Source organism: Takifugu flavidus, chromosome 12 (genome assembly GCF_003711565.1).
Source record: "Takifugu flavidus isolate HTHZ2018 chromosome 12, ASM371156v2, whole genome shotgun sequence".
NCBI classification, from domain to species: domain Eukaryota; kingdom Metazoa; phylum Chordata; class Actinopteri; order Tetraodontiformes; family Tetraodontidae; genus Takifugu; species Takifugu flavidus.
In genome coordinates, this window is record NC_079531.1 from 13,664,888 (window position 1) to 13,681,154 (window position 16,267).

General features: G+C 50.2%; 1 protein-coding gene across 1 annotated transcript in view; it reads right to left on the minus strand.

Moving 5' to 3' along the window:
* Positions 1–4,634: 4,634 nt before the first annotated feature.
* The window catches only part of plekhg2 (pleckstrin homology domain containing, family G (with RhoGef domain) member 2), a 30,829-nt gene continuing 19,196 nt past the window's right edge, over positions 4,635–16,267 (minus strand). The window contains exons 7-21 of the mRNA XM_057050342.1: positions 12,804–12,954; positions 12,547–12,678; positions 10,877–11,059; positions 10,656–10,748; positions 10,181–10,267; positions 9,339–9,372; positions 9,174–9,266; positions 9,002–9,103; positions 8,891–8,929; positions 8,759–8,775; positions 8,531–8,668; positions 8,225–8,353; positions 5,934–7,575; positions 5,484–5,865; positions 4,635–5,166 (exon numbers count right to left, since the gene is read on the minus strand). Coding sequence (XP_056906322.1) covers positions 4,635–5,166; positions 5,484–5,865; positions 5,934–7,575; positions 8,225–8,353; positions 8,531–8,668; positions 8,759–8,775; positions 8,891–8,929; positions 9,002–9,103; positions 9,174–9,266; positions 9,339–9,372; positions 10,181–10,267; positions 10,656–10,748; positions 10,877–11,059; positions 12,547–12,678; positions 12,804–12,954 — 3,754 coding nt within the window. The remainder of the gene's footprint in view (positions 5,167–5,483; positions 5,866–5,933; positions 7,576–8,224; positions 8,354–8,530; positions 8,669–8,758; positions 8,776–8,890; positions 8,930–9,001; positions 9,104–9,173; positions 9,267–9,338; positions 9,373–10,180; positions 10,268–10,655; positions 10,749–10,876; positions 11,060–12,546; positions 12,679–12,803; positions 12,955–16,267) is intronic.

Below are 16,267 nucleotides of genomic sequence, written 5' to 3' on the forward strand. Positions count from 1 at the left end.
TGGTGCATTGAGCACTCCCCTCATGCAGGGAGCACTCCCCTGGTGCAGGGAGCACTCCCCTCATGCAGGGAGCACTCCCCTCATGCAGGGAGCACTCCCCTGGTGCAGGGAGCACTCCCCTGGTGCAGCGAGCACTCCCCTCGCACTGGGAGCACTCCCCTGGTGCAGGGAGCACTCCCCTCGCACTGGGAAACTTCCCTCATGGGGACTACCCTTGGCACTGGAAGCTCTTTGTCTTCCTCCTTTTGAGCCCTTACTGGCAAGTTTTGTAAATTAACTATATCAGTGATTATGTTGATTCATGAACCTTATTGTAATTTTTGGATCCAAACTTTCTCACAAGATTAGGGTCCATCCAATCCACTTTAGGGATCTGTATTCTCACCAGCAGGTGGTGCTCAATCTCAAACACTGAACCTTCAGTACTTAAACTGGGACTGGGGAGGTGGCGGCCATTTTCCTCCCAGTAAACATCAGAGCTAAAGGCTAAATAAGGCTGCACAAAGGAGCCAGGAAGAAAACGGATCGACGCTTAGGTCAGATCCATCTTTACCTTCCAAAGATATTTGAGCTTTACGTCAGTCATCTTTACTAAATTCACCAAAGTTCAGAGGAGTAATAACCAGACTGCTCCGTCTGCACACTCACACACACACACACACACAGACTCTCACACACACATAGACTCTCACACACACTCACACACACACACACAGACTCTCACACACTCACACACACACTCTCACTCTCATACACACACACACAGACTCTCACACACACACTCACACACATGCACACAGACTCTCACACACTCACACACACACACAGACTCTCACACACTCACACACACACACTCATACACACACACACACACAGACTCTCACACACACACACACACACACACACAGACTCTCACACACACTCACACACACACACAGAGTCTCTCTCTCACACACACACACACACACACACACAGACTCTCACTCACACACACACACGCAGACTCACCCATACACACTGAAAACACTGTGCAACATTTCAATGTTACTTTTTTATTGCCAAAATAATAAGAAAATAGTAACTCAATATAAATAAACAATAAAATAAAGCTGATTAACAAAAAGGATAAAAAGGCGATTAATGACCGTAAACAACCAAATAGTAAACGTAACACACATCTTCCACTGTAGCCCTTCAATGCTAACCTAGCCAATGCTAACGAGGGGCTCAGCGACAACAGGGGTGGGGAATTGAAATAAGGCATTAAAAACAACAGCTTGAAACAAACTTTCAATGCCAAAGAACATTTATCCAGGTGTTTTTAGGCCAACTAAACACTTTTACGATGGATCCTCTTCCCAATCTGGACTGACTGTGACTTTCTCCAAACCAGATTGGACCGTTTTCCTAAATGCTGCTCCTGTGAGGTCTGAAATCATAATCAGAACTGGAAACCAAGTTGACTCTGAGCTTCTAGGGCCTCCTTGTTGTTTGTCCTGTCGAAAAAAAGGAATATTTGATATCCCTTTTCAGTTCTGAGGAAGAGTGGAGGGAAGGTGTGAAAATCCATTGATGCTGACCCTCCTCACCGTCTGGCCCTGGCCTGGTCCTCCAGCTGAAGCTCCGCCTTGCAGAGTTTGTGTCAAGCTAACTTGGGCTGTACTGAAGGATTTTATCTGACCACTTCCCCCAATCTGTAGGTTGACTGTTGTGGCATAGCTGCTCCGCTGGTTCCTCTGTTTGCTGGTTGATGACTGGCCAGAAGACTGCTGTGGTGGGGATAATGTTAGCGAGGCAGGGGCTGAGGGTAGAGGTGGTGTTGTGACACTGAGTTGGATCTGTGCTTGAGGGTGGAAGGGGGAAAGAGAAGGGCAGTTCATAAAAGAAGAGGAGACGCTTTCTTCATGGACTGGCCGGGAAACGTAGGCACAGATCAGTTGACTGCGACAGTTTCTTTCTTCTAAGTCTGCTTGGCTTTCTGATGGACCCGGAAAGGAAGGGATGGGACTGTGTCTTGATCCAAAGACACAAGGAGAGGAGGTGGTGGAAAGGCTCGCCTGTGGGTCTGGCAAATGGTGCCCGCCAACATCATTCTTCCCGCTCTTTCCCTGTTTTGGTAAAAATGAGGACTGAAGTCCAGTTTGAGGCTTGAGACAGGATGCTGAGTTGCTTTGGAAGGACCATCCAATCTTTGGAAAGGACTCTTGCTGCTCCTGCTGTTCAAGGGTCCCACTGCCATTGAACCCGAGGGCTGTGGCGCGCCTGTCCACCCAGGAATGATGCAGTCCACCAGACCTGTTCAGTAATGGACTGGGAGAAGCATCTGTGGGACCGAATGACAAAGAGCCATTGAGGGCTTCAGCAGTTGGCTGTGACGGATGAGACCAAGATGGAACAGGAGAAGAGGCTCGGCAGCTCCGCAGTGGCAAAGATGGGGGGGGGTCGAAAGAGCCATTTTCTGGAGTTGGTGAGCAAAGTGATGAAGAAAGAGAAGTTGACGTAGAGGAAGAAGTACATTTAGCATTTCTGGGCTGAGGTGAGGCGATATTATTTGCCCACGCATGAACTGAAACACCAATTGGAGGAGGGGAAAGGATTTGGGGGCTTGGGCATCCTGAACTTACTGAGGAGGACCTGGATAGTTCCAAAGTTAGTCCTAGTGGGTTACAGAAACCCGCTCCTGCTCCCCGTGCAGTCCACGGGTGAGGAGGTTTGTTCGCCATGGGAGAAGAGTAATTATGTTGTGGAAGTGGGGAACACAGGGGACTAAAGGAGACTGGGGTTGAGGAGGGGGATGGGGACTGAACTCGGGAGCAAGGTTCAGAAGCTGAGAAAGGGTGAGCAACTCGATTATGTGACACCACCCACAAAGATTCATGGGTACCATTTGTTAGCGGTATTTTCTGTGCTGCTGTGCCCCCATTGTTAATGTAAGAGATAGCACTCCTACTTCCAGAAGTTATGTTGAAGTTGTTGTTGTTGTTGTTAACGTTCTGTGTTGAACTGCTTCTAGGGTGAGGGAAAGAAGGGTGAGGGGAAGGGGACACGGTCTGGTGATGGGTCAGATTCATTACTGGGGAGGGATTGCGACAGAGGAGAGAGGCATGGGAAAATGGAGTTGAAGATGGAGAAGAGGGCCATTTTTGTTGCAGGTACCCATCCTGGGTGGCTCCTTGCTGGGCAGCTAAGCTGGAGGTCTCCTGAGAAGAGGACGCTGTGGGTGAAGTGGACTGCAGTCTTAGACAAGGGGAGGATGCTTCCTGAGTTTGGGCTTGTTCCAGGGCACTGTTCTGTCTGGCCATACTCTGACTTATGGACTGGCTAATGCAGGACGCCGCTAAAGACCTACTGAACGCTGAAGACGAGTTGGGGGGGGGACAAGGATGACAGGGGGAAGAGTTTGGTGTAGGAGATGAAGCAGGACCTGCCGTAATAGATGGAGATCTCCGAAAACAAGTGGAGGGTGGTCTGAAGGCAGAAGGTGCTGGAGGGGAGGCAGAGTTGGCCTGCACAGAAACAGCTTTTGCAGCAGAGAAAGTGGGAGAGAAAGAGGGAAGAGCTCTGGAGACCGAGTTCAGGGAAGTCTTTTCAGCAACTAGAGAACCCGCAGGACCAATGGCACATAGTGATGAGCAAGGAGGTCCTTGGACAAAGGAGGATTGGTCATCTCCAACTGGAGAAGTGGTGCAGTCCCTCAGAAGGGGTCTAACGGCTGAGGGATTCACGATTTGGTCTTTTGTTGTAAATGGTCGGTGGCCAAGACTGGGCAGGTTGCTACTGGAAACCTGTCGGTCTGTTTTCCTGAAAGCAAAAAAGAACAGCCGCCAAAAAGACAGTTCAGTATAGATGAGGGTGTGGTAAAGAGAACCTTGAGTCTTTCAGCAGTCCAGACTCAACAACTACACAGTAAAGATCATCCAAATCCACTTGGTGGGTTGGGTTACTCCGATCTGGGAAAGACAACATGGTCGTTTTGTTGTTTCATCTCAGAAACAGAATGAATTCCTGACTGGAAATTGGATCACAGTGGATTACCGAAACACCCTCCTTCCTCCCTGTTTATGGAAACCGCTGTGGAATTAATTGTCCTGAAGAAAAGAAGCTTCTGTGGGATGAATTTGATTTGGTTTTTAGAAATCGCGAATACGTGAAGATTATCTCTCTGCCCTGAGAATTCTGTGACTGAAGGATTCTGTGCCAAATGGTAATCAGGTGGAGTCAGGGTCAGGGTCAGGGTCAGGGTTAGGGTTAGGGTCAGGGTTAGGGTTGGGGTCAGGGTCAGGGTTAGGGTCAGGGTTAGGGTTGGGGTCAGGGTCAGGGTCAGGGTCGGGGTCAGGGTCAGGGTCAGGGTTAGATTCAGGGTTATGGTCGGGGTTATGGTCAGGTGGAGTCTCCAAATGGCTCAGCGCTAAAGAAAGCAACTGGGAGTTGATGTGATGAACAAGGTCAAATTACTTCACCTCAACATTTAATTGCCCTGAAACTGCAGCTCCTCTTTCAGTTTCTTCACATTCAGGAGAAAAACATTTGAGACTACCAAAATCACAACCTGATGTAACCCTGACAAATGCTATCACAAATTAGCTAACAGTAACTTTAAGCTTCGGGTCCATGCAATTTTAATTGTTTAATCTTCATCTTCTGAACTTTACAGCAGATGTTCCCACATACCTCTGTTCAGATGTGCATCTGCTGGCGTTAGCTGGAGCCTGTGCAGCCACTGTAGCGGGTGGATCCACTGGTCTGGGGATGGTGAATGTCGGTAAAAGGTCTACAGATCTGGATTGGTGTAGTTCTGACATCTGGGACCATCCTCCTCCTGCGTTCTCATGAAGTCCATCCATCTCCTTGGAGGTCCCTGAGATTTTGACGGCTCCCTCTAGCTGAAGAGCGTTCTTCTGGTGCTGCTCATGATACTGTCCCAGTAGAGGGTCTGGTGGATTCTGGCTTTCTGGAGGCGCTACTATCAGGACTAGCTCCACTGGAGAAGTTTCTTCAGCTTTGCTTCTGGTGGCAGTGCTTTGCTTGGTGTCCCTCTTGGACATCTCATGTTGTTCTTTGTGGCTCTCCCACAGTGAAGGCCTGTCCCCATGGAGACTCAGGTTAGGCGTCTCTGGCTGAGTGATGCATTCTGGGTACTGCAGAGGTTTATCTGTCAGCTGTGACCTGCAGAGAACCAGGAAGAGAAGAGCTTGACAGGTTGTTGACCACGCCTGTCATTGCTTCACAGAAGACAACACAGTTGATGTCGCTCAGGTCTGCAAAAATTCTGCACGTTGATCACATCGTTGTTTTGGTTCAATATGATCTCCGATATTAGCAACAAGCTAACTCTGTGCTGGGCTTCCTCCTCTTATTTCACAGTAAGAGTCAAACATTATTTTTTACATTTATTATTATAAAATCTTTTTTTTTCAGAATTCAAACTGTCTGAACGACACCAACAATCTATCCGACATGTGACCGGGTGGTAACACGCTCACCTGGCCCCTCCCGCCGTTTCTTCAGTGTCTGCATATATCTGGCCATTTCCACGATGTAACCCTTCACTGTGTCCCCTGAACCTGGAGTCCACGGCTGAGGCGGGAGCGCTCTGAAGCTCTAATTGTGTCTGGAGGTCACTCTTGGAGTGGCAGCACTCCCGTTGGGTCCGACTGGGCGACTGAACTCTCGGGGACTGCACTGAAGTACGTGAGTCTCCAGTAGAGCAACAGCTGGATTCTCTGCTGGATCCTCTGTTCAGGGCAGAGATGAAGTCCCTGGGCCGAGACAGGGTGAAGGTGCCTGTCTGTTGCTGACCGACTGGGGTCCACACCTCACTGGACATCAGAGATTCACAGGGAACCCTTTTCCTGGACTCTTTAACTGTAAGAAAATAATTCATGAGCAAGTGTGAGGACCACACAGATCCTAGGGGGACAGTTAGCACTTACCATAACTCTCTGTTCCCCCTATCTTCTTCTCCGGGGGTGTTTGATCCCAGGCCTGGCCCTTACTGTATGCCTTGGTCTGGTTCTGGGTTTGGTGCTGTGTCTGGGTCTGCTGCAAGGTCAGTGCTGTGGTCTGAGGCTCGACCTTGGTTACCGTGTGACTTTCCATTTTATCCTCTGAGTAGAGCTGGTGCTCATGTGGGCTCTTATTTTGGGGTTCAGAAGGTCTATTTAAGGACATTAAAGGTTTCATGGCAACGTCACCCTGTTTCTGATGCAGTGGGACCTTCATGGTGCCAGCTTTGGCACTGTACATCAGGGCCAAAGTTTGGACCCTGCTAAGAATTCGTGCCGAGTTCTCTATTAGCACTGGGTCCACTACCGGACTGGCTTCAAATAATCCGATACCAGCCACATCCGACCCCATGGCCTCGAACAGGACCCTGTTCGCACTGGCAATTCTGGAGTGGTGGGACCAGCGACCTGTTTTTTTGTGAGTCGGAGAACTTGGGCTCCTGTGAGAATTTGCCAGGTCTTTGTCACTGTTTCTGGTCCAAAGGGAATCAGTTGTGTTCCCAGTTCTTTGACCAATTTCTCTATGTGCCACAGGTTCTCTCGATGGTTCTTTGTCACTTCCATGTGTTTCGGTTGCCGGTGCCTGGATGGGTTCATGTACATTCACAACATCTGGGTTCCCAGGGCTGGCTTCATTATTGCACTTGTCATGGCTGGTTGTTGGTTCTTCCCCTTGGCTGGACTTCTCTTTCTCCTCCTCCTCATCCCGTGGTCCATCATTTGGTGGTTTGTTGCAGACCCCGTCATGTCTGTCTGATATTTCTGCCTCTTTGCTGACAGGCGCTCTATGGTTTGGGTCCTCCTGGTCCTGTGTGACACCAGAAGGTGCCCCAGCACCTAGATCCAGAGAGCTGAGTGGTTGATCAGTCTTCTCCGGTGAGCGCGGGGCAAGATGGGATCCCCACCGTGGGCTTTGGGTGTGGGTTTGCTCCTCCCACTGGCGATCCCCTACATCAAACTGAGATACCGACTCCTTCACCAACCCAGACGGGATTTCTGAGAAGCTGTTTCTCCTTCTTAACGATGTTCCTTCTCCCAGCTCCTTCTCCTCCTCATCGTCTCTCTCTTCGGCCTTTGCTGCAGCTTCGTAATAACTGCGGATCTTCTCGATGATGGTCTTGTCCCATCTGCTAATCTGGGCACCTCCTGTGGTTGGCTGGCATCTCTGGATCTGGGGAATAGGATCTTGGCCTCTGGTGGCCCTATCCAATAATTCGGGTCTCTTGCTCTTCTCTTGTTCCTCAACAGAGACAGAAGATTTAGGATCTGATGCCGGGTCACCCCCCGCTCCTTCATCACCTGTTTTCTTCTTTTCTTCCTCCTTTTCTTCACACACCTTCACTCTCTTCTGTGCTTCCTCAGCTCCGGGTCTCTTTATCTCTTCCTCATACTCGTCCTCCTCTCTAGAGCTTGCTGGATAACCTTTTTCAACTTTTTCTATTTCTTCTGTCTGCTCCTGCTGCATTGTGGGTAAGGGGCTGGAGGAACATGCAGTGGGAAGCAGTGGGGAGGTGAAGTTGGTCTGTTCAGATGGAGATGGAGCATCTTTGGTCTGATCTAAGTCCTGCTCCTGGAACAGGCAGAAAAACAGCTGTTAGAAGGTAAAGAAGAAGAGAAAATGAGTTTTCTTCATCCTGGAAACCTCCAGGTAACATGGACCCTGTGCAACACCTGTGCAACACCTGTGCAACACCTGTGATACACCTGTGAGACACCTGTGCAACACCTGTGAGACACCTGTGCAACACTTGTGAGACACCTGTGCAACACCTGTGCGATACCTGTGCAACACCTGTGCAACACCTGTGATACACCTGTGAGACACCTGTGCAACACCTGTGAGACACCTGTGCGATACCTGTGCAACACCTGTGCAACACCTGTGATACACCTGTGAGACACCTGTGCAACACCTGTGATACACCTGTGCAACACTTGTGATAAACCTGTGAGACACCTGTGCAACACCTGTGAGACACCTGTGAGACACCTGTGCAACACTTGTGATACACCCGTGCAACACTTGTGATACACCCGTGCAACACTTGTGAGACACATGTGCAACACCTGTGCGATACCTGTGCAACACCTGTGATACACCTGTGAGACACCTGTGCAACACTTGTGAGACACCCGTGCAACACCTGTGCAACACTTGTGATACACCTGTGCAACACCTGTGAGACACCTGTGCAACACCTGTGCATCTGTGCGCTCACCGTGGTGTCCACAATGATGCTGAGACCTTCTTTGACTCGACTCTGGTTGATGAACTCCAGGATCTCCTCTGTGATGGACAGGGTGGGTGGGGGGCTGAGGGGGGGCAACTCCTCTTCATCCTCCTCCTCCTCAGTTTAAACACAACAACATTAAATAAGACTCAGAATCAGATGAAAGTCATCTATGTTTGTCTCATCTCACTACTGATCAGCGCAGGGATTCAACCTCAGCCAGGCTAGCTAACTAGCCAGCAGGCTAGCTACTTTTTCATTTGCTGTTCTCTGAATGTAACATCCATTAAGTACCAGTTCCTGGTTTGGCTGCTGTGCCAGCTCTGGACCGGCTCTGTCCAGCTCCACCTCAATGACCGATGATGCCAGAGTGCTGGTGCTCCCTGTCAAGGTCGGACTGCGTGTTGGACATTGGTCACCTTCGCTGTCCACCTGTCGCAACAACACATGACGATGTTGACCTGAGAGGTCTCGGGTGCTACCAACCATCACACCTTCTCCAGAGCTGGAACCGGGACCTACCTTCGGAGCTGCCGGGCCTCCAGGAGGACACACAGAGGAACAGGGACATGGAGACAAAGAACCAGGAATGTTAGCGTCGTGTAGGGGCATCAACACAACTGAACTCACTGGAGGGGGTCTCAACGTTCTCACCTCCAGGATTAAACACTGTCTCGATGTCTTTGGCTGGAGCTGCAGAATAAAACATGGTTGTAAAGGGGCATTTTCCAGTTCTAGAGGGTTGGAGGATCATCAGGATCTAACCTGACTGCCTTCTGATGCGCCGGTACGGCAGGTTCCCCTCTAGCAGAAGGGGCAAGCTCTTCCTGGACTTCTCTGGGGTGTACATCAGCAGCTCTGGCGGTTCTGGGTTAGGGTTAGGGTTAGGGATGAGGGTTAGGGTTAGCACACATGAAGGTGTGTTGGCGTGTCTCACCTGACTGACGCCTGCCTCTGTGGTAACCGTGGGCGTCGTCCAGGCGCAGCAGAGTGGAACACCTCTTCAGGCTGTCTTGGTCGAACTGAGACACTAAAACACAGGAAGTGATGTCACCACGTGGACGTGAAGCGCCAAACGTTGGGGTTGTTGTTGGAAACTCACAGCAACAGAGGTCGTCGCCCAGGACCTGACGTGCCTGCGAAGAGAATAATAATTAGCACTTAAAGCTGCGAGCACCTTCACGCCCGCCGGGGGTGCGTGCACGGCCACTATCACAGCGGCCACGTGGAGACACCACCACAGCCCAGTTGGCACACGGGACTTGTGTTCTGTTGCCAGCAGCTGGGTCGGGTCGGAACTCGAGTCTGACTGTGAAGTCTAAGTCTGACCGGAAGGCAAACGTGCACGTTAGAACAAGGTTTTCATGCATGCTGAGACTCTGGCACCTAGAAAACGAGGGCTGTCCTGCGGGCGCCAGGCGCCACAGCCGTGCACGAGTCCTGCTCACACCAGAACCTCGTTCTTCTAACGCGGGCCCACCCTCCTCCCCTTGTCCGACCTCCTGCTGAGAGGCGCCTTCCTGGCTTTTTCCTCCCTCTCAAACGTCATTGTTGCGCTTCCACGTGCACTGGAACGTTGCAGAGTGGCCCGTGCACGTGCTGCGACCCTAAATTTTCAGCACCACTGGACCTCGTGCTCCTGCCAAACTTCCCGAGGTTCTCCAGCATGTTTGGGCCCTCAAAAATTAATGAATTCATTTAGGGCAAGAATGATAAAAATAAAAATAATCCTGCCAATAATACTGGACCTCATGTCAGTCGGTGCTCAGGTGATGGCTCAGGACCAGGACCAGGACCAGGCCCAAACATGACCAAGAGCTGCTGGTTCATACATGGCCTGCAGGTGGCACCACAGACTAACCACCACTACTCCCACTTTGACCAGTTGCACCAGTACCAGGTCTCTGACCGAGGCTTCCCTCAGTTTTTTGTAAAGGGTCTCACCTTCAGTGGGAGTGATGCCGGATGATTCTCCACAATCAGCCTCTTCAGGTAGTGAACCCACAACCTCTTTTCCTCCTGGTTCTTGGTCTGCAGTGAAACCACAACCATGACACCAGCCGGACGGGACCACCGTTCCATGGAGAGAGTCCTTTAATGTTCCTACACTGCATCGTTGGTTTGCTGATGTTGTTAGCATGTGCTGAAAATGCTATCGTGAAGTGTTGGACTGTGGCTCAACACATCTACATGATTGATTCAATGATTCCTGACAGGATCAACCAGTCTGATCTGACTCGTCCAAAACCAGCGAAACACACAAAACCTGAGCGTGCTACAAGTGCACAAACACAAAAATCATTTCACTGGCTAGCTTAGCATTCAAATCTTTGCAAAGTTGAGGCTTGCATGTCTTGACTGTGGGATGAGAACGTTAACGGTGGACTGGAGTCTCCGCGCCTGACGTGGTCCCACTCACCTGGACGACGTGCTGCTGCTTAGGGATGGTCTGATCCGACACCCTGAAGCTCAGAGGGTCCTTCAGCGTTTCCACCAGCAGCAGGTTGCAGCACTGACGGAGCACAACAACAACAAACTGCAGTGAATGTTTGAAAATAGGGACGTTATTTGATCTGAGAATCAAACATTCTTTTCTCAAAATTCATCGACTTCTGTTGCTGATGTGGATTAAAAACCTACAAATATGTGCGTGCTGTAGACAAAATGTTCCAACTTCTTCTTGGCGATCAGCAGCATCCTGTCAAACAGGAAAAAGGCTCGCTCCTTCTTCACTCTCTGCACCTTAAAGGAACCTTCCAGAACCAGTTCTCCAAACCCACTGAGGTCTGGTCCCATCCAGTTCACCAGCAGAGCCTCAATTTCCTGTCAGGATGAGGAAGTATGAATCAATTTATCCAAATATCACAATGGAATACCTGAGTTTAGCCCTGCAGGCATGGTAGCCTCTCCATCATCAGGTAGCCTCTCCACGTCATCATCAGGAACACAAAAGTTAGCCCATTACAGAAGCCAGTGACATCGGATATGTTGTAGATTAATACTGATGCATCACTGAGGACGGGCTGGTAAACAATTACCTCTATCCCTAGCTAACCCTAACCCTAACCCTAACCCTAACCCGAGCTAACCCTAACCCTAACCCTATCCCTAGCTAACCCTAACCCTAACCCGAGCTAACCCTAACCCTAACCCTATCCTAGCTAACCCTAACCCTATAGCTAACGCTATCCCTAACCCTATCCCTAGCTAACCCTAACCCTATAGCTAACGCTATCCCTAACCCTATCCCTAGCTAACCCTAACCCTATAGCTAACGCTATCCCTAACCCTAGCTAACCCTAACCCTATAGCTAACGCTATCCCTAACCCTAACCCGAGCTAACCCTAACCCTATCCCTAGCTAACCCTAACCCCAGCTAACCCTAACCCTATCCCTATCCCTAGCTAAGCCTAACCCTATAGCTAACGCTATCCCTAACCCTAACCCTATCCCTAGCTAACCCTAACCCTAACCCTAACGCTAACCCTATCCCTAACCCAAGCTAACCCTAACCCTAACCCTATCCCTAGCTAACCCTAACCCTAACCCTAACGCTAACCCTATCCCTAACCCAAGCTAACCCTAACCCTAACCCTATCCCTAGCTAACCCTAACCCTAACCCTAACGCTAACCCTATCCCTAGCTAACCCTATCCCTAACCCCTACATGAGCCTGGTCCTGCTCCAGGTTTCTTCCTGTTAAAGGGGAGTTTTTCCTGCCACTGTTTCTTGTTGGGGGTCAGGCCCCGGGATTCTGGAGAGGGTCTTGAAACAATTTTGATTGTAAAAGACGCCATATAAATAAAGATTGATTGATTGATTGATTGATTGATTGATTGATTGATTGATTGATTGATTGATCGATCGATCAAAGACGGGATCTTTATACCCTCTTTATCAGACAGCCGCCTGCAACAGACTCGCCTGAGCCCAGCTGTCGAGATGACCTTTGACCTCACAGGCAGCTGTGGTTCAGTTCTACCAACGTTTTAAACGTGAACTGAGAGAAAAACATTCATTTACACAGGAAAGGCGAGATCTTGCCATGAGTTAATGACACGTTCCATGTGTGTCGCCACATGAACACGTGTTCGTGGAACTCCTGGAATGCAGCAGGCGTTGGTCCGACACCTAAAGGTGGAGCTGCTGACCCCAGCTGCCGTGTCAACAGGAAACAGAGCTGCTAGCTGGGCTGCTAGTTTAGCCGCTACAGCCTTCACTGACTAAAGACACGACCCGGAGCCACAGACAACAGGTCCCATCCACATCGAGGCTTCACGCCGTCTCCTGTGGGTGACCTCTGACCCACCTGCAGGCGAACAGCATGCTCTTGTTTCCTCTTCATGTCGTTGATGTACCAGGCCACTGCTGTCATGGCAACGATGGCATCCTCCACCACCACATAGCCCGGGTCACTCTTGTCCAAGTGTTTGGAGAGTTCCTGGGGGGGGGGTTATAGAAGGGGGTGGGGGGTGAGAGAGAGCAGAGAGGGGGAAGGAGAGAGGGGGAAGGAGAGAGGGGTGAGCGTTGGGTTTGAAGCCCCGTCACTAACCACAGGACTCGTACCTGCAGCAGCAGGTGGTACTTGAGGATCCTTTGAACCGGTTTGAGCAGGTACGTCTCCAAGGGTAACGAGTGGTTCAGAGTAGTTTGTCTCTCCTGAAAGAATGGAACTAAACTTTTGTTGTTCATGCATTCTCTGAGCACCGCCACTGAGCTGGGGGGGGGGCGCGGGGGAGGAGGGGGGAGGAGGGGGAGGAGGGGGAGAGAAGAGAGAGCAACATTTAGCTGAATAAATACGATCATTAATAAAAATCATGAATAAAAATCATCACTTGTGACATCAGAGGTTCCTGCTGGGACCTGCTGCAACATGACGCCTAACCCTAGCCTAGCTTAGCATTGCTCATACCATCCCAACCTTTTTTCCTTAAAGCCCCCCCGGAGCAGCGGGGGGTTGTGACTAATACAAGCCACGACCTGTGGCGTACGCCCCCCGAGGGGCCCGGCCCCCCAGGAGCCTCACCATCTCTGATGTTTGATGCTCACGAGCGTGAAGACGACGCCACCTCCTCACCTGGCCTCCACATATCTGGAACGCTCTCCAGACTGGGCTCCTGTGGGATCTCCAGACCGGAGAGAAGCAGCGAGCCTCCGACCGCAGCAACAATTTAAACCATATGGAGATATGAGAGCGTGCTTGGAAAGTGTCCCACGGAATCAGAACCTGATCCTTCCTCCACACAAACCTCCAGCGAGGTTTAACCCTAACCCTAACCCTAACCCTAACCCTAACTCTAACCCTAACCCTAACTCCAACCCTAACCCTAACCCTAACCCTAACTCTAACCCAACCTCCAGCGAGGTTTAACCCTAACCCTAACCCTAGCCCTAACCCTAACCCTAACCCTAACTCTAACCCTAACCCTAACTCCAACCCTAACCCTAACCCTAACCCTAACCCTAACTCTAACCCAACCTCCAGCGAGGTTTAACCCTAACCCTAACCCTAACCCTAACCCCAACCTCCAGTGAGGTTTAACCCTAACCCTAACCCTAACCCTAACCCCAACCTCCAGTGAGGTTTAACCCTAACCCTAACCCTAACCCTAACCCTAACCCTAACCTCCAGTGAGGTTTAACCCTAACCCTAACCCTAACCCTAACTCTAACCCTAATCCTAACCCTAACCCCAACCTCCAGTGAGGTTTAACCCTAACCCTAACCCTAACCCTAACCCCAACCTCCAGTGAGGTTTAACCCTAACCCTAACCCTAACTCTAACCCTAACCCTAACCCTAACCCCAACCCTAACCCTAACCCTAACCCAACCTCCAGTGAGGTTTAACCCTAACCTAACCCTAACTCTAACCCTAACCCTAACCCTAACTCCAACCCTAACCCTAACCCTAACCCTAACTCTAACCCTAACCCTAACCCTAACTCCAACCCTAACCCTAACCCTAACCCTAACGGAATCAGAACCTGATCCTTCCTCCACACAAACCTCCAGCGAGGTTTAACCCTAACTCCAACCCTAACCCTAACCCTAACCCTAACCTCCAGTGAGGTTTAACCCTAACCCTAACCCTAACCCTAACCATCCAGTGAGGTTTAACCTAACCCTAACCCTAACCCTAACCCCAACCTCTAGCGAGGTTTACCGTATTGGCCCGAATATAAGACGACCCTGATTATAAGACGACCCCCTCTTTTTCAAGACTCAAGTTTGAAAAACGACTTTTTGAACACCAAATTTAATTTTTATACAGAAATTAATTACAGTACATCTGAAACAAATGATTACATCTTCGACCCACTTTTCTCCAGATTGTCGCTACATTTCTCTATTTTCTGTTATCTCTTCTCTTATTTTCTTCTCTTTTCCTTCTTACCGCTATTTTTTATTTTTCTTCTTCGTGACAGGGGTTCGCTTTGGCCTGGGACGTTAAGTTCAGCATTCGCTTCAAATATATCTGGCGCCATCTAGCGTTGTGAATGGGTATAATGTCTAGACCGCGAATGTAAGACGACCCCCACTTTTTCAGTCTTGTTTCAACGCAAAAAACACCGTCTTATATTCGGGCCAATACGGTAACCCTAACCCTAACCCTAAACCTCCAGTGAGGTTAACAACCCTAACCCTAACCCTAACCCTAAACCTCCAGTGAGGTTTAACCCTAACCCTAACCCTAACCCTAAACCTCCAGTGAGGTTTAACCCTAACCCTAACCCTAACCCTAACCTCCAGTGAGGTTAAACCCTAACCCTAACCCTAACCTCCAGTGAGGTTTAACCCTAACCCTAACCCTAACCTCCAGTGAGGCTTAACCCTAACCCTAACCCTAACCTCCAGTGAGGTTTAACCCTAACCCTAACCTCCAGCGAGGTTTAACCCTAACCCTAACCCCAACCTCCAGCGAAGTTTAACCCTAACCCTAACCCTAACCTCCAGCGAGGTTTAACCCTAACCCTAACCCTAACCTCCAGCAAGTTTTAACCCTAACCCCAACCCAAACCTCCAGCGAGGTTTAACCCTAACCCTAACCCTCCTCCAGCGAGGTTTAACCCTAACCCTAACCCTAACCCAAACCTCCAGCGAGGTTTAACCAACCCTAACCCTAACCTTCAGTGAGGTTTAACCCTAACCCTAACCCTAACCTCCAGCGACCCTAACCCTAACCCAAACTTCCTCCAGCAAGGTTTAACCAACCCTAACCCTAACCTTCAGCGAGGTTTAACCCTAACCCTCCTTCAGCGAGGTTTAACCAACCCTAACCCTCCTCCAGCGAGTTTAAACCAACCCTAACCCAAACCTTCAGCGAGGTTTGACCCTAACCCTAACCCTAACCCTAACCCTAACCCTAACCTCCTCCAGCGAGGTTTAACCCTAACCCTAACCCTAACCCTCCTCCAGCGAGGTTTAACCTAACCCTAACCCTTCAGCGAGGTTTAACCCTAACCCTAACCCTCCTCCAGCGAGGTTTAACCCTAACCCCAACCCTCCTTCAGCGAGGTTTAACCCTAACCCTAACCCTCCTCCAGCGAGGTTTAACCCTAACCCTAACCCTCCTTCAGCGAGGTTTAACCCTAACCCTAACCCTCCTCCAGCAAGGTTTAACCCTAACCCTAACCCTCCTCCAGCGAGGTTTAACCCTAACCCTAACCCTAACCCTCCTTCAGCGAGGTTTAACCCTAACCCTAACCCTCCTCCAGCGAGGTTTAACCCTAACCCTAACCCTCCTTCAGCGAGGTTTAACCCTAACCCTAACCCTAACCTCCAGCGAGGTTTAACCCTAACCCTAACCCTCCTCCAGCGAGGTTTAACCCTAACCCTAACCCTCCTTCAGCGAGGTTTAAACAACCCTAACCCTCCTCCAGCGAGGTTTAACCCTAACCCTAACCCTAACCTCCAGCGAGTTTAACCCTAACCCTAACCCTCCTCCAGCGAGGTTTAACCCTAACCCTAACCCTCCTTCAGCGAGGTTTAACCCTAACCCTAACCCTCCTCCAGCGAGGTTTAACCCTAA